This window comes from Batrachochytrium dendrobatidis (genome assembly GCF_000203795.2).
Source record: "Batrachochytrium dendrobatidis JAM81 unplaced genomic scaffold BATDEscaffold_1, whole genome shotgun sequence".
Taxonomy (NCBI): Eukaryota; Fungi; Chytridiomycota; class Chytridiomycetes; order Rhizophydiales; genus Batrachochytrium; species Batrachochytrium dendrobatidis.
The window spans coordinates 1,577,403-1,599,555 of NW_006281099.1; the positions used below are offsets into that span (position 1 = coordinate 1,577,403).

The 22,153-nt window shown below is 37.1% G+C and overlaps 9 protein-coding genes across 9 annotated transcripts; 5 read left to right on the top strand and 4 right to left on the bottom strand.

Moving 5' to 3' along the window:
• Window positions 1-13: 13 nt before the first annotated feature.
• Window positions 14-965, bottom strand: BATDEDRAFT_36414 (oxygen-dependent protoporphyrinogen oxidase). Its single transcript, XM_006675793.1, has 3 exons — window positions 608-965; window positions 244-505; window positions 14-164 (listed from the first exon to the last, which is right to left on the bottom strand). The coding sequence occupies exons 1-3, from the start codon at window positions 953-955 to the stop codon at window positions 82-84; spliced, it is 693 nt and encodes a 230-aa protein (XP_006675856.1). The 5' UTR covers window positions 956-965; the 3' UTR covers window positions 14-81.
• Window positions 966-1,119: 154 nt separating this feature from the next.
• BATDEDRAFT_85798 (translation initiation factor eIF2B catalytic subunit epsilon) lies at window positions 1,120-4,199 on the top strand (the record flags this gene model as incomplete). The annotated part of the gene is made up of 13 exons (XM_006675950.1): window positions 1,120-1,170; window positions 1,256-1,327; window positions 1,401-1,783; window positions 1,850-2,036; window positions 2,127-2,290; window positions 2,370-2,489; window positions 2,592-2,692; window positions 2,770-2,915; window positions 2,990-3,242; window positions 3,305-3,403; window positions 3,529-3,719; window positions 3,796-3,876; window positions 3,978-4,199. The coding sequence occupies 13 exons, from the start codon at window positions 1,120-1,122 to the stop codon at window positions 4,197-4,199; spliced, it is 2,070 nt and encodes a 689-aa protein (XP_006676013.1).
• Window positions 4,200-5,979: 1,780 nt separating this feature from the next.
• On the top strand, window positions 5,980-7,840 carry BATDEDRAFT_21660 (uncharacterized protein; the record flags this gene model as incomplete). Its single annotated transcript, XM_006675281.1, has 4 exons — window positions 5,980-6,192; window positions 6,447-6,590; window positions 6,680-7,574; window positions 7,650-7,840. 4 exons carry the CDS (start codon window positions 5,980-5,982, stop codon window positions 7,838-7,840), a joined length of 1,443 nt encoding a protein of 480 aa, XP_006675344.1.
• Window positions 7,841-9,189: 1,349 nt separating this feature from the next.
• Window positions 9,190-9,763, bottom strand: BATDEDRAFT_5938 (uncharacterized protein; the record flags this gene model as incomplete). The annotated part of the gene is made up of 2 exons (XM_006674861.1): window positions 9,190-9,505; window positions 9,663-9,763. Coding segments are annotated over 2 exons (417 nt in total), but the record flags the coding sequence as incomplete, so codon positions are not given.
• Window positions 9,764-10,850: 1,087 nt separating this feature from the next.
• BATDEDRAFT_29188 (RNA-dependent ATPase ROK1) lies at window positions 10,851-12,689 on the top strand (the record flags this gene model as incomplete). Its single annotated transcript, XM_006675566.1, has 6 exons — window positions 10,851-10,945; window positions 11,015-11,111; window positions 11,186-11,526; window positions 11,602-11,796; window positions 11,891-12,331; window positions 12,440-12,689. The coding sequence occupies 6 exons, from the start codon at window positions 10,851-10,853 to the stop codon at window positions 12,687-12,689; spliced, it is 1,419 nt and encodes a 472-aa protein (XP_006675629.1).
• Window positions 12,690-12,877: 188 nt separating this feature from the next.
• BATDEDRAFT_21663 (uncharacterized protein) lies at window positions 12,878-15,650 on the bottom strand (the record flags this gene model as incomplete). The annotated part of the gene is made up of 10 exons (XM_006675282.1): window positions 12,878-13,351; window positions 13,442-13,682; window positions 13,757-13,854; window positions 13,950-14,069; window positions 14,182-14,298; window positions 14,358-14,480; window positions 14,557-14,703; window positions 14,824-14,956; window positions 15,061-15,124; window positions 15,284-15,650. 10 exons carry the CDS (start codon window positions 15,648-15,650, stop codon window positions 12,878-12,880), a joined length of 1,884 nt encoding a protein of 627 aa, XP_006675345.1.
• Window positions 15,651-15,840: 190 nt separating this feature from the next.
• On the top strand, window positions 15,841-18,364 carry BATDEDRAFT_21664 (uncharacterized protein; the record flags this gene model as incomplete). The annotated part of the gene is made up of 9 exons (XM_006675283.1): window positions 15,841-16,047; window positions 16,122-16,440; window positions 16,510-16,615; window positions 16,711-16,780; window positions 16,844-16,951; window positions 17,029-17,207; window positions 17,298-17,442; window positions 17,526-17,744; window positions 17,792-18,364. 9 exons carry the CDS (start codon window positions 15,841-15,843, stop codon window positions 18,362-18,364), a joined length of 1,926 nt encoding a protein of 641 aa, XP_006675346.1.
• Window positions 18,365-18,550: 186 nt separating this feature from the next.
• On the bottom strand, window positions 18,551-20,100 carry BATDEDRAFT_85482 (uncharacterized protein; the record flags this gene model as incomplete). The annotated part of the gene is made up of 7 exons (XM_006676241.1): window positions 18,551-18,721; window positions 18,816-18,998; window positions 19,091-19,243; window positions 19,349-19,461; window positions 19,641-19,728; window positions 19,872-19,940; window positions 20,044-20,100. 7 exons carry the CDS (start codon window positions 20,098-20,100, stop codon window positions 18,551-18,553), a joined length of 834 nt encoding a protein of 277 aa, XP_006676304.1.
• A 201-nt stretch (window positions 20,101-20,301) lies between these two features.
• BATDEDRAFT_84729 (uncharacterized protein) lies at window positions 20,302-22,127 on the top strand (the record flags this gene model as incomplete). The annotated part of the gene is made up of 7 exons (XM_006675951.1): window positions 20,302-20,304; window positions 20,536-20,716; window positions 20,907-21,128; window positions 21,237-21,565; window positions 21,645-21,811; window positions 21,890-21,958; window positions 22,060-22,127. The coding sequence occupies 7 exons, from the start codon at window positions 20,302-20,304 to the stop codon at window positions 22,100-22,102; spliced, it is 1,014 nt and encodes a 337-aa protein (XP_006676014.1). The 3' UTR covers window positions 22,103-22,127.
• Between the last annotated feature and the right edge of the window lie 26 nt (window positions 22,128-22,153).

Consider the following 22,153-nt stretch of genomic DNA (forward strand, 5'->3'; position numbering starts at 1 on the left):
CAATAAATTTTCTAGCATCGCTTTGTTGAAGCATAGTTTTAAACGCTTCCGCGTTGAGGTCTGTGCTGGTTGTTTTTGGCTTCAATCCAACAAGACTTGCAAGAATACCTGCTGTGATGGATCCAAAAGATTGCTCCATTTCCCAAAGAAAGTTGATGGTAGATCTAGCACTCAATTTAGATATATCGCCTGCATAAATACCATGAACAATTGCAGACACGAGGTGATCTGCAGCATCCTTACCAAGACGACGCACCACAAAGGACTCGATCGTTTCATCGTTGACGGAATCTAGAGTATTTTGGATAGATCTTTTGGGCTGAAAAGGTTCTTTAATCAAGGATTTCAGCATGCCTTTAAGAATGGGTTGCTTTGAAGTCAGCATGCCAAATAAGGTAGCTGGGAGCTGATTGAGAGCGTTTTTATAGTAAATGAATCTGTTTTTAGCGGCAGGGGATGTTTTGGATACAGTCATGATGGTGTCTGAAAGCCCAAGGCTATAAATCTAATCACAAATAATATTGAGCAATCCATTCTCAGTCAAAATCCAAGCTAAACAACCAGTAAAGCTTAATACTTTTTGCATACAATCAATTCAAAAGATTACCATTTCTAGAGTAGAAGCACCCACAATGCCGCTAGGACGCAGAGTGCGAGGACCAATCTCTACCAGATGCTTGATGACGGGATATGGTTTCTTTATAGGCTTATGATGAACACGAGTCAATTCGGTAGTCAGTCCATATCCAGAAGTCAGGCGATTAGAGTGCACCCATCCACCTAGATGGGAATGCTGTTCAATCACGGTGATAGCAAGATGAGGACGGTACTGTTTCAAGAACCATGCTGCAGAAAGACCAGCAATACCACCACCACATATAACGACTTTGTTTAATTTGGAGCTGTTTGTAGAATAATACCGACATAAACGAGAGTGTGTCTGAGCATATTTCATGCCGATCAAGTGAGTTTGGCAGAAATGGTTGATCGCGAAGCTGGCCGAGTGTCGACTTGATTCTAAAACTAGTGGACAGACTCTATACATATACCGAACAGACCCTATCAAGCAATGGCTAATCTTTCGGATTGGCAATTATTCAATAATCAAATTTGATAGAAATGGCTCCAACAAAGTCTGCTGCTAGTGCAAAGGGTCTTGCTCCAGATGATGTTAGACTGCGCATTGATACTGTATTGCGAGTGATGATCACATATTCTAATGCATATTTTATTTATGGCATTCATTGAACGTTAGATTCTTCAAGCAGTAGTTGTTGCCGACAGCTTTAACAAGAGATTCAGACCTCTTACTCTTAATACTCCGAGGGTAATTATTGTCATCAGTATCCATGTGTTAAAAATGCATAGTACTCATCACGCCAAGTGTTGTTTATGTCTAGTGTCTGATGCCTTTGGCAAACATGCCCATGATTGAATATACTCTGGAATCTCTTGCTATTTCCAACATTCAGGAGATATTTATTGTTTGCTGCAGTCATGCCGATCAAATCAAATCTTATATCAAACACTCACGATGGGCCAAATCTGTCACTCCTTCAGTCACCATGATCGTGTCACAGGAGTTGCGTAGTATGGGTGATGCATTACGAGATCTAGATGCAAAACAAGTTTTACAGTCGGATTTTGTTCTTGTCAGTGCAGATACTGTCTCGAATATTGATTTGATTGAGGCCATTAATGAACATAAACAAAGAAGAATCAAGGATAAAAATGCAATCATGACCATGGTGTTAAAGCAGGCTTCCCCTCACCACCCTACTCGGTAATGGTTTTTATTTATACCCGTTTTCTATAACTATATTGATATTTTACTGATTTACTTTTTTAGTGCAATGGGAGAGGAGGAGCTGTTTGTCATTGATCCCAAATCGGCTGAATGTGTGCATTATGAAACATTTGGAAAATTCCCTGTCAAGCGCAAAATTAAGCTGAACCCAAGTCTGTTCAAGGCTCATTCTGAGCTTTCTGTTCGAAACGATCTTATTGATCCTCAGATCGATATTTGTTCTATTGAGGTAGTTTTCACTTGACATTTAAACATGTAACTAATGGTTACCTGTGCCTTTTGATTTTGATTGGTCTCACTCTTTAAATTTTTCTACTAGGTGCTTGCGCTATTTACTGAAAACTTTGATTATCAAGACATTCGCAAAGACTTTTTAAAAGGTATCCTTGAATCGGATCTTCTTGGAAAAACCATCTTTTGCCATCTTTCAAGCACTGGATATGCTGCTCGAGTATCTACTCCTCAGATGTATCATTCTGTCAGGTTTGTTTTTAGATAAACTGTCATTCAAGGTCATTTCTGTACATATGGATGCAGTTTTTAATCGTATTGTTTAAATCAGTCATGATATCATGTCTCGTTGGTCTTATCCTCACGTTCCTGACAATTGTCCCACGCATCATCAGATGTACAGACACTCTCGCCCTTATATTTACAAGGCTGTTGATGTGAGCCTTTCAAGGTAAACCTATTTTTTGTATTTATTAATGTTATAAACTTGAACGAATTGATTTGTGTACTTTTATTTTTTAATCTTGTATTGATCTAATCAATGTGTTTGCAGATCTGCTCAGCTTAAAGAAAAGGTGATTATTGGGACAGGCAGTAGCGTTGGTGAGAAAACCATAATCAAAGGCACAGTTATTGGAAAAGGCTGCAAAATTGGTAAGTTTGTCAATGAGCTTGATTTTTGTAGCACTAAATCGTACTTGGAAACTGAATATATTTTACATTTCAATTAGGTGAGAATGTGCGATTGGAGGATGTCTATGTGTTTGACAATGTGATTATTGGAGATAACTGCCAAGCCGAAAAATGCATTCTTGCCAGTGGTGTTGAGCTTAAATCTGGTGTTGTGCTTGAAAGGGGGTGCGTGATTGGCACCAATGTGAGCAAATCTATGCTGGATAGTATTTTTGCAGTATTTACATTGAGTGTTTACATTTTGTTTAAATGTAATAGGTTATACTTGGACCAGATGTTATTATTCCTTCACGCAGTAAAATTTCTGTGGAAAAAGAAGACGATTTTGGGATTTCTGATAATGAGAGTCCCTCGGTTGCTGCTAGCGATACAGAAGCAAGTCATGAAAATGACGATGACCATGATGATATTACCATGCATCTTGGTCTTGAAAGTCGTGGCTTTTTCTACATGAATGAAGATAATGAGGACGAGGATATGGATTGTCGTAATATCGAAGCTGGCTATCTTGGTATGTTGAATGGCCATTGATTTATTTTTGATGTTTTGTGCTGAATATTACGTTTTGAACAGATTCTGGATGTGGTAAAGATACTGCCGCCGATTATGAACCCGAGTCGGCTATTGAGACAGATCTAGATTGTGCTATTGATGAAAGTGAAGATGATAATGGTAGGTTATTGCAGTTTGTACATAGTCATTCTAGCAAAACATATATCTCTAATTTGTTTTATAATGGCCTATTTACTTTAATCCACTGCGTGCGATTGCTTTTTTTTTATTAAAATGGTCATCAGATTGGGAAAATGAAGTGGCCATGACTCTTGAACGTGCATTTTCTGACGATCACACTGTTGACATTGCTGCGCTTGAACTCAACACGTTGAAAATGGCCATGGATATTACCTTTCAAAATTTGCGCGAGACAGTTATTCCTGCAATATTGGCTCGTATTGATCTTACTCGACCTGTTCCTTCCAGTAAAGAAGTAAGTAACGTGTATGATGTTTTATATGTAGAGTTTGGCTAAAGGGCTCACTAAATGTTGAATCGTGTCATATTAGACAATTTCTCGATGGGGACCACTTGTCGGCAAGTTTACGCATTCAAATGCAGATCAGCTGAATGTTTTGCATATTATTTCTGTAAGTCCTTTTCATTATTAAATCTACGACTTGTGTTTTGAATATATGCATACTAATAATTACTTGCCGATTTATAAAACAATGCAATTTTTGCATCATAGGTGTATGCAAAAGACACATTGCCATTTCAAAAAGCGTTTGTGTTTGTCTTGCGTTTCTTTTACGATATGGATGTACTGAGTGAAGACATGATACTCAAGTGGCACAAGGGACTATCAATGGGATTAGATGGTATGACAAATATTAAATCGCTTGCATTGCCATTTGTTGCGTGGCTAGAGGAGGCTGAAGAGGATGATGAAGAATCTAGCGACGAAGAATAAATTTGATATTTTGATAGTAAATAATGGCATATTTGAATAACCTGACAATGAAATTATAAAGCTGATTATGCAAATTTCAATTGCTTTCACTTTGTGAATTGTTATAACTATGACGAATTTCCTGGCCATTCAACCCTATTGAATTTGGCATGTATCACTCTTTATCTTTCCAGTAGTTTTTTGACTTGACGTGAATGAATCCAATAGTATTTAAAAACTTTGTGATTTTATTGATCATCTATTTTCTCTCATATTGACAATGCAATAAAACAGGCCACAGCTAGTGGTAATAAGAATGGAAATGAGATGAAAAGTATTTATATTTCAACAACCCAATTTTGTCATATTTTGGAAACACTTTGATAGCATCGATGTGTAAAGTATGTAATCTCCACTATGATGGCTTGCGAATTCTCCTATTCTCACTCTCCATTTGTCTTATAACCATTCAAGATCTCGTATACTCAATAAACGCCCTTTATTACTAAATATTGTTTAATATAGATACCATAATCATCATCATTCAACTCGATTTCTTTTGTCATTCAAATCAGTAAACAATCCATCAATACATGACAACAGATTCAAGAAACCAACCAAACCCAACCACATCAAAGTAGAGTCGAATAAATTTTACGTGAGTACCTCCACAAACACATGATACACGCAGGACTAGGACTGCTGGCAATTCTATTGTCTTTGTCACTAGCTGCGATATTCTACTCTGCCTGCGACTTTGTCATCCTTTTGAATTTTTAGCTTTTTAATCCATCGCTAAATCCCAAACAATCTCGTCCCAGTTACAGCCGGATTTATGTAAAACACAACACTTGTATTTGTCTTGCAGTGATTGTCTTGGAATATACAATCGTTAAACATTGATTGCGTTTGTTAGAAACTGACTTGAATAGACACTCCCAATTGTTAAAACACAACGATCGGCATATGATGCACGCAATCAGACTGTAGTTATAACTGGACATTGCTTTGTATTTTCTATACAACTATATACGCATGATTGCCAAGTTTGAACACAAATTGAACCATGTAATCCAGATATTTGGTTCGATTGTTGATGTTGTCAATACAACACTGTACAAACTTGCAAATATGTTCGTATTCTAGCTCATAACGATTGCATGTCTCAAGAATACAACAGTTGTTTTCATGCCAATCAATAGGGAACCCTCAGTTGATTAAGGAGTTCAAAAGCAAGCTATCCAGAAAATTGAGTGGGGCTGGTTGTTTATTGTATGCTTGACACCCTTATTCAGTATTCAGTATCCATGAGCATGGTTGTGAATTGAACCTTAATAATGTCTTGTTAGTCGAGAAAGATATGAATGCTGTGCCATCACCATTGCTTTGATATTATATGATATGGATACTGTGTCAATTCAGCTAAACCCTAACCCTGATCACCAATTTTTAGGTCGGGTATGACACCAAACCAACACCAACACATTTGATAATTGACAGTATGGATAGTATGAGTGGTTTTATGATACTGCAGGTCAAACTTGGTTTATATCAAACATGATGTTCAATAATGAGGTTGAATGTTTTGCAGATGGCCTTGTATTTGTCAAGCTGCTTTAACACCAATTACTCTTCATTTACATGCCGTTTGGCTCAAGCAATTGTCAATACCAACTCATTAACTAGTAGACGCGCTCTAAGCAAAATCCAGTATAACATGTGGCTTTTGGTCCAACCAATATCTGACCATACTAACATATACTTCCAACACTAGATAGATTCATAGCAATGAAAATCAAGTATGAGCTGTATACTATATAGCCACATATTAGTCGGCAGTATTGGTGATTGGCTTGAAGGGAGGAGTCTCCAGGAATTTTTCAACAAACTTTGGGATTTACGAGTGGGCACTGTATCAGGGCGACGATCCATAGCACACCAAAGTTTGGATTTTATTGAGACAAAAGTTGCATTCAAGATATCAAAACTAGACCAAAAATGGACCAAGATTACAGTAATGAATTCAATAGTGGCCATCAGCGCTAATAATGACCACTGGATATATCATAAAAATATTCAATACACAGTATACCATTACCAAGCTAATGTGCATTGTTATTAATAATATCGTTTGTTTCGATTACTATTACTAAAAGCATTATATTAAGGACGGGTTATACACTGATATCTATTAAAGCAACATTTTTCATTCATTAAACTTTTGGAAAAATGTTCATCGCTTTTCAATACTTTCTACTTACACTCCAGCTGGTTGATGCAATCCAAGTTCCGTTGTATCCTCCAAAGTTATCTAGTCGACCAAATAATAGACTATCAAAGCGATCTCCCATTAAACTGAAAGGAGATGTTTTTCATTGTTTTCGAATGGAAATCAGCGTTAATGGAGTCAATGTATGTATTATGCCACATAGGTTGCAATTTGATACTAACCCATATTCAGATTTGAACTCACATTCATGACATTACTGTGTTCAAAATAGTTAAAGATGATGGTAGATTCAGGATCTTTTGATACAATCGTGCCATTCTCCACCTTGAACAACTACAATGGACCCAGTCTGACATATACTATGCACGAAACATCCATTTTTGGAAGTTACGATGGTGTTACTGCTTGGGAAGGACACGGTTTTTTGGCTACCGTGAGGATTCAAAAAACTAGTATAATCGTTAAAAATGCTCCAGTGATAGGAATCTTTAAACAATCGACAGACTCACCGTTGATTGATGGCAATATCGAGCAAGGAATATTGGGTCTTGCCTATCCTTCTTTAGCAGAGTATAAAGCAACACCACCGACTGTGATGGATGCCTTGTACGACAGCAAAGCCATCTCCAACAACGAAGTTGGTCTTCATTTATGCCCTTACGAGCTGTCTAAAAAAAGCTACATCGACATAGGAAATACAAACCTAGCTCCAAAATGCGGGACAAATGGAAATCCTATTACATGGATATATTCACCTACTCAGGATTACTTTACCGTCGATATTAAAAGTATATTAATCAATGGAAACCCAGTAACACTACCCAATGAATTTCAAGTAAAAACTCCTGGAGATAAAATGCATCCGTTTTCAATAATAGATACGTGCACTACAACAATGGATCTTCCTCATGAAGTCGTAGCTATATTGATCGACGAGATTGTTGGGAGCGATGCGTTTGAACCCAAACTGGATGATCATACAGCTCTAATCTTTTTTTGGGAACGTTATATCATTAAGAAATCGCATTATACTATCAATTGGAAAAAATTGCCAGTACTTTCGTTTGTGATGTCTACTGGAGTATCAAACTCAGAATCAGATTCTTCTATTGTCAAGATCACATTGGGACCCAAAGACTACATTCAGAAAATCAGCTCCACAAAATGTAAATATCTTTAACAGTATATGCAATGCGATATATTTAATCAAATTTGTAATTAATATACATGCTAAATTCTAGATTTGTTTTCCGTAAGCGCTGGGTCAAATAAAAACGCAGTGCTTGGTACATCTTTCATGGCTCGACTTAAATTTGTACTTGATCGAGAACATGTACGGATTGGACTTGGTCCTGGATGTGGATGCGAAAAGTCAAAGGATGGATATCCTACTATTGAAGATGAAAACAAAGTTCTTTGGAGTCCAAAATAGGTTATACTATACGCTGAATGAGATGTGCGTGTAATGGAGTTGCAAAAGTAGACTGGAAACATGATTGTGAATGCATTAATTCTTGTCCACAACCATGTTCATGAATACTGAATACTGAATAAGGGTGTCAAGCATACAATAAACAACCAGCCCCACTCAATTTTCTGGATAGCTTGCTTTTGAACTCCTTAATCAACTGAGGGTTCCCTATTGATTGGCATGAAAACAACTGTTGTATTCTTGAGATATGCAATCGTTATGAGCTAGAATACGAACATATTTGCAAGTTTGTACAGTGTTGTATTGACAACATCAACAATCGAACCAAATATCTGGATTACATGGTTCAATTTGTGTTCAAACTTGGCAATCATGCGTATATAGTTGTATAGAAAGTGCAAAACAATGTCCAGTTATAACTACAGTTTGATTACGTGCATCATATGTCGATTGTTGTGTTTTAACAATTGGGAGCGTCTATTCAAGTCAGTTTCTAACAAACGCAATCAATGTTTAACGATTGTATATTCCAAGACAATCACTGCAAGACAAATACAAGTGTTGTGTTTTACATAAATCCGGCTGTAACTGGGACGAGATTGTTTGGGATTTAGCGATGGATTAAAAAGCTAAAAATTCAAAAGGATGACAAAGTCGCAGGCAGAGTAGAATATCGCAGCTAGTGACAAAGACAATAGAATTGCCAGCAGTCCTAGTCCTGCGTGTATCATGTGTTTGTGGAGGTACTCACGTAAAATTTATTTGACTCTACTTTGATGTGGTTGGGTTTGGTTGGTTTCTTGAATCTGTTGTCATGTATTGATGGATTGTTTACTGATTTGAATGACAAAAGAAATCGAGTTGAATGATGATGATTATGGTATCTATATTAAACAATATTTAGTAATAAAGGGCGTTTATTGAGTATATGAGATCTTGAATGGTTATAAGACAAATGGAGAGTGAGAATAGGAGAATTCGCAAGCCATCATAGTGGAGATTACATACTTTCCACATCGATGCTATCAAGTACCTATCCTAAATGGGATTTATACTCCCAACATCGCGCTTCCAGCTTCAACAATAACAGTATACATAACCCAATATGTACTATGAAAGTAAAGGGATTTCCATTTTTTTCTTGTTGGCTGGTAAAAATATGGTTGCAATTTTGTAACCCAAAAATACCAATAGCGACCCAACGATAAATCCTAATATGAAAAGCAATAGGCTGTCAATAAGAACATACTGGACGTGATGAAAGCAATACAAAAAGTCAGGGCATACGTACGAGTTACAAATGTTTTTGTATGTATGCGAATGTCATGCATTCTTTTTGTGAGTTCGTCAATCTCTTTATCAATCTTGGTGTCGGCATTGGCTACTAATTGATTTAATTCGGCAATCTCGTCATTTATCCGAGCTTTTTCCAGATTCACATCAAGACGCACACCACCATGGACTCTGTTGACTTCATCTTGAATAGATCCCTTGATGCGGCTTGTTTCTGCAATAAGCCTTTCCAGCTCGGTTTTTAAAATAGCAAAATCCTTCTTCTCTAGCACGTGGATTTCGGAACGCAAGCGTTGAAAGTCCTGCTCACTTTCAGTTGCTGCTTCCCTTTGTTCATCCTTTGTGACCATGCTTTTGACTGCTGTCAGCAAACTATACCACATTTTACAAATTTAAAAATATTAGCATTCAAGTGGTAGCATGTGTATTAGCTCATTAGTCTTGTTTTCAACAATAAAAGACATTCAAATAAAAATGCATAGGATATCTAACAAGGAATTTCTTGAAAGTATCAGTAATTCGAATCTACCTTTCGTTAACAGCTTCCTCGACAAGTGCTAGTAAACCCTGCGTCTGACTGGGAGTAAAACCTTCGGCTTGTAGCATCTGAGAATAGTATGCAATGTCAAAACTTCTATTAGAAATGGGAGTCGACGATATACTATTATTGGGACTACTCATAGTCGTTATAGGACTAGTGCAAGTCTTTTTACGCCATGCTGAAGGAGATGCATGCGAATCATTAAATTGTATATGTGATATTTTGGTAGAATTGCTCAGAGTATGGTATGATTCAGTGGCTGCAGTAGATGTAGACTGTTGCAACTCACTTGTGCCAGATTGAGTTGTTTCTGTAACTGCTATAGTGGGCTCGGTCAAATTTGTGAATTGATTCGAAAGAGTAGACCGAGGTGCGGAATAGGATCGAAATAGTACACTTGCATATCCCGTAACAGGTCTGGTTCCAGCAGTCGATGCATTTACTGCGACTAGACTCCAACCAGCGGCTGCCCTTAAAATCATATTTGAACTGGGTTGAGCTCGGTCATGTCAAGATGTTCAATTACAGATGAAATCACGTGGTTTTGTCTAAATCCATTCAATAGCCAGCGCTTTCTCGGTAAATATTCCCTGCAGACTTTCATTGGCATTCTTGAACAGCGATTTAGAAAGTGAAATCATACACACGTGACTTGAGTGCATTCAATCAACATGAAATTTCTGAAATCGTCTTTTAAAAAAATCGACAGAATTTATTTAAAATGGATTTGTTTAGCAATATCGGCGCTGGTGCCAAGTTCAACAAAGCCAAGTTCTCTAAAGACTTTCATGTTTTCAAAACTGTGAGTGTTTACAGACGAAGCAGTTTTATTTTAAAGTCTATGACATCCATTTTTTACATCATGTGTTGGTCATGATTTTGTATTAATTCACTCGGTAATATCGATTAGGACAAGGCACAGTACAAACAGCCTGATCTGCAAGCAACAGATGTTACGCCGGAATTAGATTTTTTTGAAAACACAGTTCAAACAAGTACAGAAAGCTTTAAAAATAAAGATACAGATTCTCAAGCGCAGAAGCCGATCAAGGAGTTTGATAATACTGATTTGACAACAATCGATACAGAGGAGACGGTAAAGAAACGTTTGAATTCATGATGCATAATCTCTTGTAAATTACTGATTTTTTAAATGTGCAATTCATTGACCATATAATGCAGGCTCGAGCATGGAGAAAAAAAAATAAAATCAAGGTTTCCGGCACTGATATTCCGTTTCCATTTCAAAGTTTTACAGATTTGTGCGATAGGTAAGTTTTTATTTATGCGCATACAGTTATAAATGGCTATATCTCACGTATATTTTCTTTCAAATATAGATTTAAGCTTCGATCATATCTTAGACGCAATCTTCTCGATTCAGATTATTTGAAACCCACTTCTGTTCAAATGCAAGCAATACCCATCATGCTGCATGTAAGTTTCGATTTATCGGTAAAACTACGTTAGATGCTAGTATCTTGTCTGAATAGTCATACTTGTTACTGTAGAATCGAGAAGTCATGGCTTGTGCGCCAACAGGTTCTGGTAAAACATTGGCATTCCTACTGCCTATTTTACACGATCTTAAAGGACCGACAAAGGAAGGATTTCGTGCATTGATTATAGCACCAACCCGCGAGCTTGCACAACAAACGTACCGAGAGCTCAAGAAACTAAGTGTTGGAAAACCCTTCAAAACTTGCGTTCTTACAAAAGCAACCAACGCAACTAATCCTGATGTGTCCTCCACTCTTAAAAACTTTGACATTCTTATCAGTACACCACTTCGATTGGTTACTGCCATCAAGGAAAACGCGATTCAATTAGACAAGCAAGTTTATCGAATTTTGTAATATGCTATTAGAATAGACCAATCAGTTTGATTTTATTAACTATCCATCTATAATGCTATAAATTCATTTAGAGTAAGACATTTGGTTCTTGACGAAGCAGATAAATTGCTTGAGCTCGGCTTTTTAGAGCAAGTAGATGAAATTTTTGCCGCTTGTAGCTCAACTACACTTCAAAAATCTCTTTTTAGTGCAACAATGCCATCTGGCATTGAGCAGCTTGCACGAACAATTATGAAGGATCCTATTCGAATTATTGTTGGCTGCAAGTAAGTGTGACCGGATGTAAAATATGTAACCGAGGCATACTGTGTTTATAATATTACACAAGTCTGATATTGAGTGATATATTTTTAATTGTAGAGAAGGTGCAACTGAAACGATCAATCAGAAACTAATGTTTGTTGGACAAGAAGAAGGAAAACTAATTGCTATGCGACAACTGATTCAAGAAGGCCTGCGACCTCCTGTTCTTATTTTTGTACAATCTATTGACCGTGCAAAAGAGCTTTTTCATGAGCTGGTGTATGATGGTATTAATGTCGATGTTATGCATTCCGAGCGTACACAAACACAGCGTGATACTATTATTAAGAATTTCCGATGTGGAAAAATCTGGGTATTGATTGCTACCGAGCTTATGGCTCGTGGTATCGATTTCAAAGGTGTTAATCTAGTAATCAACTATGATTTTCCTCAAACAGTTCAAAGTTATGTACATCGTATTGGTCGAACTGGTCGTGCTGGTAGAACAGGGGAGGCTATTACATATTTTACCAAAGAAGATGCACCATATTTGAAAAAGTAATGTGCTATTTTTTCAAGACAAAACACGCTCTATTTGTAGCCGATTGATGCTTTGGTTGCAACTGCATTACTAACTATTATGATTTTGGCTTGTGTATATTTTAGTATTGTCAATGTTATGAAAACATCAGGATGTGATGTTCCAGAGTGGATGCTCAAGCTAAAAAATCCATCCACTAATATGAAGAGAGACCTGCGTGGCCGACCTTTGAAGCGTGAGCAGATCAAAACTGTATCGTCATACGATGAACGCATATCTAAACGAAAGCACAGTATGATTGAAGGATCCCAACGTCGAAAGCAGCATCGTAAACAGGACACTACAGCTCAGGCTGTTGAAACAATCGAGTCATGAAATGAAGATTTGGTTTGAAAGTTTAAATTGGCTGTTTTAAGCATCATTGATTCTTGACAAGACTACTTAAAGTTTCATGAAAATAGCTATTACGTATTTTGACAGTTTTATTATGTGAATACGGCTATAAATGAGCCTAAACAGTTTAAATAAACTCTGAATTAAAGGAATTAAGAATGTGCTGTCCGTTAATCTGTTCCATTAATACCATGATGGACATCCTTGCCAGTAAATGCTTCATCCTCTTTACCAAGTGTATCATTGCCATTGACAAAATCCGGTTTCTCACCAAGCTCTTCTTCGTATATCGAGTTTATGCGCATTTCATTGAGAAAATATCCAGAAGCTTTTGAAGAACCAGTACGACCAACAAGTTTTTTCTCTGCTCGACTTACTGTTTTATCAGTGACTCCTGCATCAAGTATGTCATAGTGAAGCTCCCATTTATCACCAGCATCATGTTTTACAAATGGTAGACCTTCAACGTTGATATCGTTGATTATAGACCGAGTTTTGATTTGAAATCTGACTGCTCGTGATGCGTCCCATTCCGATAATTCTGATTTGTCTGACGCAGATGACATGTCCGAGTTGCTTTTAGCAATATGGCGCTTAGCCGAGCCTTTAAGCGAACAGGCAGGCTGGATAACACACACGATTGACTAGTAGCATGTTAAAAGTAAACAAGTAAATAAAAATGTTGCAACTATACATGATTGTCAGCTTCATCAAAAATATCAATGTAATATTACCTGCTCTTTGGCTTCATCAAATATGATCTTTAGATCTCTTTTGGGAAATCGAGCAGTTGCAATATCCAATAGCCGATTAAACAGCTTGACCGAAAATGCAAAACTATCGTCTGCAAAAGTCGAGTTTCCAAACAGATCTTCATCCATCTGTTCAAGTGGAATATACTGAAACCCATATATACTGGCAGTATTGTGGTAACTGACAAAAATGCCATCCATTTTTCCAATACGTACTTGTAAGCTAATCCAAAGTTTTGACATTACAAAAAAATATTAGTGATAGTTTGATACTATAATTGGCAATGAAAAACATACCTATACTTTAAAAAGGTAGATCTCAACATATCAAAGTATTCCCGTTCAAAAGACTCGTAAACTCCAGTGAGCTTTCGAATTTTATAACCAGTATGAGACTATTCCACATTTGAGAATGATTAAATACAAAGCCTACTAGTACTATTTAAAATACTTGAATTAGCAAGGCAAGATCTTGAAAATAATAATGTACCTGATAATCATTACTATTAAATCTAATCGCGGCAGTCGCGCGAGTTTTAATATCAAATGATTTGTTGGGCAGATCGGGATGCTGACAATCCAGTTGTGCACGCATTAAAAAGTTTTCCGCCTGTATTTACAAACAGTTTATAAATACACCAAATATAATCAATGGTGTTTCAGTAATTGCCTTGATACCAGTGCAGTAGTTTCAACTACATGGATTCATACACTACGCTTACCAGAGAGTAAGAGTATGTGCTGGGTGACAAAGTAATGTCAGTCGATGCATTATCTGTTTTTAGAAGTCGCTTAAACGATTTTTTATCTTCGCACAACATTGCTTCAAGAACATGTCCCTAAACAAATATCATGAATTAGTTCTTGTAGAATATAGATTGCTACGCATACGACTTACAAGTTGCATCAGCACATTTCGAGTTTCTTCACTAGGTTTATAATGATCTATTCCATATACACCGTCACTATATTTCAATACAATTCCTGTGGGTCCACAAGAAAATTTGGTGTGTAAAGCACTCTTGATTTACATGACAAAAAAGATTAGTGTCTTTACCATCAATTTAATTGCCTCAGATTTCATCAAAATAGCTTACTTTTTCAATAAAAGGAATACTAAGACGATCCAAGTTTACGGGACGCATTCCCGTGATACTCAAAATCAGCTTTGAAAGAACTGATGTTATTGAAGATGTAGATGCATAGTATTTGCGCTTATATTTGATGGCCATTTTTTTAAGAACCTGCATGGTTATTGTCATATTATCACACAGAGTTTTTGGATTCAAAGTCAGTTAAATAATGTAACAAGCTGCATGTTTTGAAAAATAATGATCAAGAAAATGTGATGATTTGAAGCGCACTTTATCCTTTGACGCAATAGTATACGGATTCAACTTGGAATAGTCGAACGATTCAACGGCAGGTATTGTATTCAATGTTTTGTCAAAATTAAATACTCCTGTTCTTGGATCTTGCAAAAACACTGGCCCGGGACTAGATATGCACATTAAAAACAAAAAAGCCATTTCAGTTCATGAATAAATATAGTAGCATAAAAAGCAGATAGTATTCATTTCGATCTATTACGGCCATCTTACCTAAAAAGCACTCGCTCGAGTCCGTGTTTAAGTCGAGGAGGAGATTTAGCACCAACATCCAACTCTAGAAACGACACATTTATACTAGAGATCAGTCAAAGTTATTATTTTCGATACAAATCAAGAGTTTATACTAAACTTGTAAGCTTAAAATCGGATGACTCAAGAGTTGCAGATTCGACAGTTGGATTTATTTTTGCTCTTCTTTTTATAGCATTCTTACTTGGCAGTACTTCACCAGTATCGCCATATATCTCAGAAAGCAGGTTTTGAAGTGGAACATGAGCCCGTTTTGATTTCGATTTGGATGCTTTATTTGTCGGTTTGACATTTCCAGAAGTCTGACCATCAGTCCTGCTGGCATTCCGCAAATCTGTTGTTAGATCTGGAGCAATATCAGAGTTTGAAAGAAGTCTAATTGATACGCCATCTACTGGTGCTTCTAAAGCAATAGATTCTCCTGTTTCGATCAAATCCTGTTGCCATGAAGTGCTCAATAAACGATCGCTGCTGAAAATTGACAGGTTTTGCTTAATAGACAGTTTTGAGTAGATTGAGTTCCTGCTCAGTATAAATCTAGCACTGAACATGATTCAACAATTCAAAATAAACGATAGTAATGGATTTCTAAAATGTTTAAAACAAAGTTGCAGACTGACGGGCGATTTGGAAATAATTTTAAAAACGTTCAAATGGCAGCATTTGCAAACAGTTGAACGGACACGATCATCACGAACAGAGCTTCTAATGGTTGACAAGCCAGTAAGTCGCAAGTCTGAAATGACCAAAGATATTCATCAGGAATTCATACAGGTTTTAGAGTTCATCAATGCTCCGGATCTTGATCATGGAAATGCGTTAAATAATCCAGCTCTTCCAAAACTGCTTAATCTGCTAGCCTCTGCTTCGTTGCTCAAGATCGATTCAAAAACAACAATTCTATCCACTCTAGTCTTGCTCCAAAATGCCATCAGCACCAACGCAAACGTAAGCTGGAGTTTGCAGGATTTGTAGTCAAGATCGCTTTCATTTTAGAATAATCAAGACATGTGTTTGTTTAGGACTTTTATGGGGACAATGCTTGGGATATTGCAGCGAATCTGGCTGGGTTCATCAAGGATTGGCAGGTTGGTCGTACACAAGATTGTTCCACTACAGTAGTCGACGGTCTTGACAAAACACCATCTTTGATTTATGAAGATGGTGTTGTTGTTGTTGTGCAGTCTTTGTTGGAGTGTCTTGCGTCGATTGGACATCCTCGAGATATGTTTCTGTTTGCATGCGAGTTTCTTCATGTTCTTACCAGAGAAAAAGAATGTGTATTGTCTGCCAATGAGTCTGTATGCAGATTTATTCTATATTTTAAATTTATGCTTTCCGGTATGTAGTCTTGATCAACACGCATGTTTTAAAACTCGGTTTATCTTATTTTGGTATTGAATTCAATAGTTTTGGATCAAATTCAGATACCTCGAAAGGCATCGATGATTGTAGATGCTATCGCAATATATCATGACAGTCTGGCTTTGATCCCACCACTTGAATCAAACAAAGAGTATGTTTTTTGGTCGTCATTTGAACCTGTTGAATTCTATCAGCCCAGTAAACCCACTAACACCAATAGTTTGATTTCTGCACTGGATTTCAAAGTTTATTTGAAAAGACTGCTGCAACTTTTATTTTATATTTCAAGTCTCTTTCCAAATACGCTGATTACAAGGTAAATTCATACTAATCTTATTAAAGGTCGTATGATTAACCTTTGTAGCAACTCGTTTATTAGGAAATTGCTCCCCTGTTGATATCAGTAGCATCAGATATGGCAGAAACATTTTTTGCAAACCTTTCAATATCTTCATCCATCATGATTGATAATGCTCAGTTATTTTTGGTATGATGGCTTGCTTGTTATCATACATTAATGGTTTTATAGATTAAATTTATGTTTATACAATGTAATATAATTAGCGAGAATGTCAATTTCTTGAAATACATATTACCGGCACCTTGAATCACACACTCGGAAACGCAATTATCTTGTCACTCTATTTTCATCCACTGCTTATAGACGTGCATATGCCTTGGGTTCTAAGGCGTCCGTGGATTTTTAATCATCATATAGATCACATTTGTTTACTATTAGAAAGGTTTGTTGCACAATTGATCAAGGTCGAAAACACGTTACTCATCTATCGCTGTACAACAAGCTAACTTGATCTGTGTTGAAAACGATACAGAAAGCATCAAACACAAATACTACAGGGCTTATCGATTCTCGAGTTTGTGATAGTTGGACTGACTTGTGATTCTGTGACGTTGAGCATGTATGATGATGTTAATCCTCAAAACGGGTCTGTTTCTTGTCACCAACAAATTGTCAAGGTGATTGTGATTTTATTTCAAATATAGTTTTCAATTAATTGTTCTCTTGATCTTGCCAATGCTAAAATGTTTGAAATATATAGGCAATGATTGCTGCAATTGCTGGAGCGCCTAGCCAGCAGCTATCACAGCGAGTTTTTGGTGTATTAAAGAATGTAATGGCTGCATATACAGACGAGGTTAAAAGCAGGATACTTTTATTGATGATCATGGATTCAGAAATGCCTTCGATGATTGTTGCAGGAATTACAATTTTAAAAGAATGCATTCATAAAGCCAAACAAAAAGGCTTGGATAAGAGGGTGAGCTCAAGTGTATGCGTTTACTATATTATTTTTCATCAGTTTAGATCTTGACAACTAAACCTTTTAATTTAATGATTTGCTGCTGGTATTGTGTAATTATATATCCTGACCTGACCCACATTCAAAAGACATCATGTTTTGCATCAGGTCAAATCACTGATACTTTTTTAGAAGTACTGCTTGATGGCAAGTCTATAGTCTACCGTAATCGTATCATACACCCAGACACTACCATTTTTGAAAACACCGATTTGTTTTTTGAGCGCTATGCAATTCTTATGCATGCACTGAACCTGTACTTGTATTTGCTGATACGCGAAAAATCAGATACGAATCGTATGGGTGTATGGGATAGTGTCCATATCCAATCTGTATATCTCAAGCTGATTTCGCCAGCACAAAAGGTTGTAAATCAAGCAATCGCGGATTCCGAATTGGATATAAATAGGCAGCTTGAGGATATAGATAGTAAAGCCGATCAAGAGCCCAGAAACAATTGCAAGCCTTGTGGCACAAAAATCGATCCTGTTATAATGGACAGACTGATGAGCATGCAACTTTTAGGAAATGTTCTTGATCGGATTAAAGAATGCATTGAAACTCAAATTCAAGACTGACGCATTTCACAAACTGGATACTTTAAAAAACAGTCTATTCATGCAGCCAATATCAAAACACGATGTTTGGGCAACTCTGATGCAGTATGAATTGATGAATACATGCCCACTATTCATTCGACTTTTTTATAATAAAACAAATGCAGTTCCCACAACCATATGCTTAAACTGGCTAATCTGATTAAATTATGTGTATTTCACCAGTGCCGATTTGGATGCTTCATACATGCCCAAAAAAATACTTCCTCCAATAGTAATCCACATCACTCGCGGCCCAATCCCCGATAAAAACGTAGCGGCTCCTTCTTCTGTCCAGATTGATTTTGCAGTTAAAAAAATACCATCAGTTTTACCAGCCTATTTCCAATTTAAATACATGCATAGATGTAGCAGGAATGTTAGCGATTGAAATGTGCAAAACATACAGATCTGACAGCAAATCATGCTTTACCTTGGCACTCAACATAATTCGAGTTTTAACTACATCTAAAGGAGTTGTGACAGCAGCTGCGATTCCGCCTGAAACAGCTCCACAAACAGCTGCTTCTGGGGCCCACAACGCTCTATCCAACTTTATAGCCAACTGTTTCTTCATGTGTTCATAGAGTGGAAACTGGACACATGCAAACGGAATCTATTAAATCAATAAAATAGATCAAGTCAGATAAATTAGCGTACAAACGATTCAAGCTAAACAATAATACAAGGTAACATCTATCGACACACTTCTCTGAAAATGGTCATCATGTAGCCGCGATAGAACCCGCGGATTCCTTCAGAGCTAAAAATATCTTTTGCTGCATGGGGTATAGATGTATATATTTTTGCCTGCATGCGCTGCTTGATAATCTCAGTAGGAACACGCACTACACATGCCGCCTAAATCATGGTTAAAATGTACTTGAGTAAAGGTTGTGGTAATAAAGTAGCAACAAAAAGCAACCGGTCAATAGATTTTTAAAAAGCTGATGAATAAAAACTCACAATCTCTCCAGCAGATGCAGATGCCATGTGTACTAATGGCTGATGAGATGGATCCGAGTATCGTGACGAAAGCCTTGATTTAAAAAACTCGTATGTGACAAAGAACGTAGCAGCTAAATAATATTAATAGCCATCACATTAGATAAAAGAGTGAAAAATATGTTGGTCAGATCTAGTTGTTTGAACATATACTGATTTCAAATCTGAATATACTTTGACTAATGGGAGTATACTGAAAGTTGTGAAGCAGCAAATATCTAGCAAAACAAAGTTGAAGTGCAATTGATCATACCAGCAGGGGCAGATCCCATTACTGCCGATGACAATCCAGCATAGATATTGGAGAATCCTCCAGATGCTTTGAATCCAGCTTTTGATTGCTAAAAATCAGTTACCGACATAGATGGGCAAAAACACCGTGTTAACGAATCAAGATGGAATTCAACGATAATACAGATTTCATTTTCCATGCCAAATTGACAAGTGTAGTGTGCATCAATATAATGCGATTGATTAAAGTTACCAATCTAGTCTTGATTGTGTCCAAAGGAAACAACACAGTATCGACCGTGGTTCCTGCTACTGCACCGGCCTATGATATACTTTTAAAATGAGATCAAATTGATGATGTATCTAGCTCTGCGCCAAAAACAATCAAGCAGAGCAAGCAATCTGTTGAAAATAGTAGGTTGTACCAAAAGGGCCTGAATGGATGTAGGTCTGGATGGTGCATTGTTTGAAAGGGTCGCCATTTAAAACTTGTAATCAGCAGTAAAATCTGGAATTCACTTGCAGATTCAACCAGATTGCGTGTTTGGCAACTGCTGAACGAAAGTCGAGCATCGGAGAATTCAGTATTGACCAATAGTATCGATTCACGTGATATTTTGTGACTTGCAACAACACTCTGATTTCCAATAGAAACCAATTTGCTCCAGCCAATCCATCATAATATGGTATGTACTCGACCATGGATTATCCGATAGTGTGCTGTATTTTCGACTGAAACTCCACAGCTGGGATCAACATCAGACGCTTTGGCTTGGAAATATACTGGAACAATTTATTTTGTAGTTCAAATGATCTGGACTACAGTCTGGTGTTTGCAGATTGGCATGATCAGCAGCATACAATGGTCAATGTTGGATTGTCACGGATTCTAATGCTGTTTTCTACTGTTCAATTAGAGACCGATTTTATTGCAAGGTCACACTCGTTCGCTTACCAAAGTCAAGTATAATAGCGATGGTGACTTGCTGTTTACTGCCTCCAAAGACAAGGCTGCTAATGTCTGGTACTCCCACAATGGAGAGCGTCTTGGCTCATTCGAAGGTCACAGTGGTTCTATTTGGGATTTAGATGTCAGCTGTACGTTGATTTGGTTTTTCATGTAAAACTGTTTTGGACTCGTTTAACTCACTAGCATTTTTCATTGGATTTTCATTGGATTCATCATTGTATGTTCAATCGATTTTTGGATATGCAACATCAAACCGTTTTCAAAACTATGTTGCATCTGTGTAAACTGGATAAACCAACTGAAATTTGAACCAATCAGTCGACAGTAAACGCTTGCTTACTGCATCCGCTGATGGCTCGTGCATTTTGTGGAACGTTTCAAATGGAAAGATTCTTTATCAATGGAGTACAGTGCATCAGAACGCTATCCGTGCTGTAGCATTTGCAGAGGGTGATAAAAAAGCTTTCTATGTTACAGATGCCACACTTGGTCAGAAATGCACCATCCACATTTTCAAGATCCATGAAGATATTTCCAAACGTACGTAATGCATTGACTGCCAAATTGCGAAATATGTTTTCTTGGATGGCCTTGATGTAGATGTGTTTGTTTTTCATCAAGCCTGACACCGATTGCAATTTAATACAGAAACTGGAGAATTCACCAGAGAGATTATCATCAAAGGACAGCGTGCTACCGTTGCGCTTTGGGGAAAACTCAACAAGACTATTATTACAGGCCACGACAAGGGATTGGTTTCTTTATGGGATGCAGAAACTGGTGAGCTTATCAACTCTGTACAGGCTCACACTGGCCCCATTCAAGATTTACAATTTGGCCCAGAAAAAGAGTATTTTATTACTGCATCCAAGGACAACTCTGCTCAAATCATCGACGCAACAACTTTGGAGGTATTGAAACGGTTCGAGGTTGAACGTCCTGTTAACTCGGCTGCCATTTCTCCTATTCGTCAGCAGGTAAACTATTTAAAAGTCTACTGTCAGATCTTTTCATTATTTTGATCCATTTTCTGTGCTTTAATTTTACTGTAAACAGATTATGCTTGGTGGTGGACAAGACGCCATGAATGTAACTACAACCTCTGCCAGACAAGGCAAGTTTGAGGTCCGATTTTTCCATTTGGTGTTCAGGGAAGAGATTGGTCGTGTTAGAGGACATTTTGGACCCATCAATACTCTTGCATTCCATCCTGACGGGAAAAGGTAGGTTTAAAACACTATGTTGATTGCTTGATGTCAAGAACTTTAATGTTTATTTGAAATTGTCATTTGCTCGTGTAGTTTTTCAAGTGGTGGTGAAGACGGATATGTGCGTGTTCACTTTTTCGATAACGATTACTTTACATTCAAGTACGTATGGCTGTATTTACTGTAATCTGACTTTGATTTACATTTGCAAATAGTTACTTTTGAGTTTACTTGTTCTGACGTTGCCCTTTTGTACTATATAGGTTTCCCGGGGAGGAGGAAGCAGACATTACTGAAATAAATTGAAAAATTGCAATCGATTCATTTTTGCAAAAAATGGTGTATTTCAAGATTAAT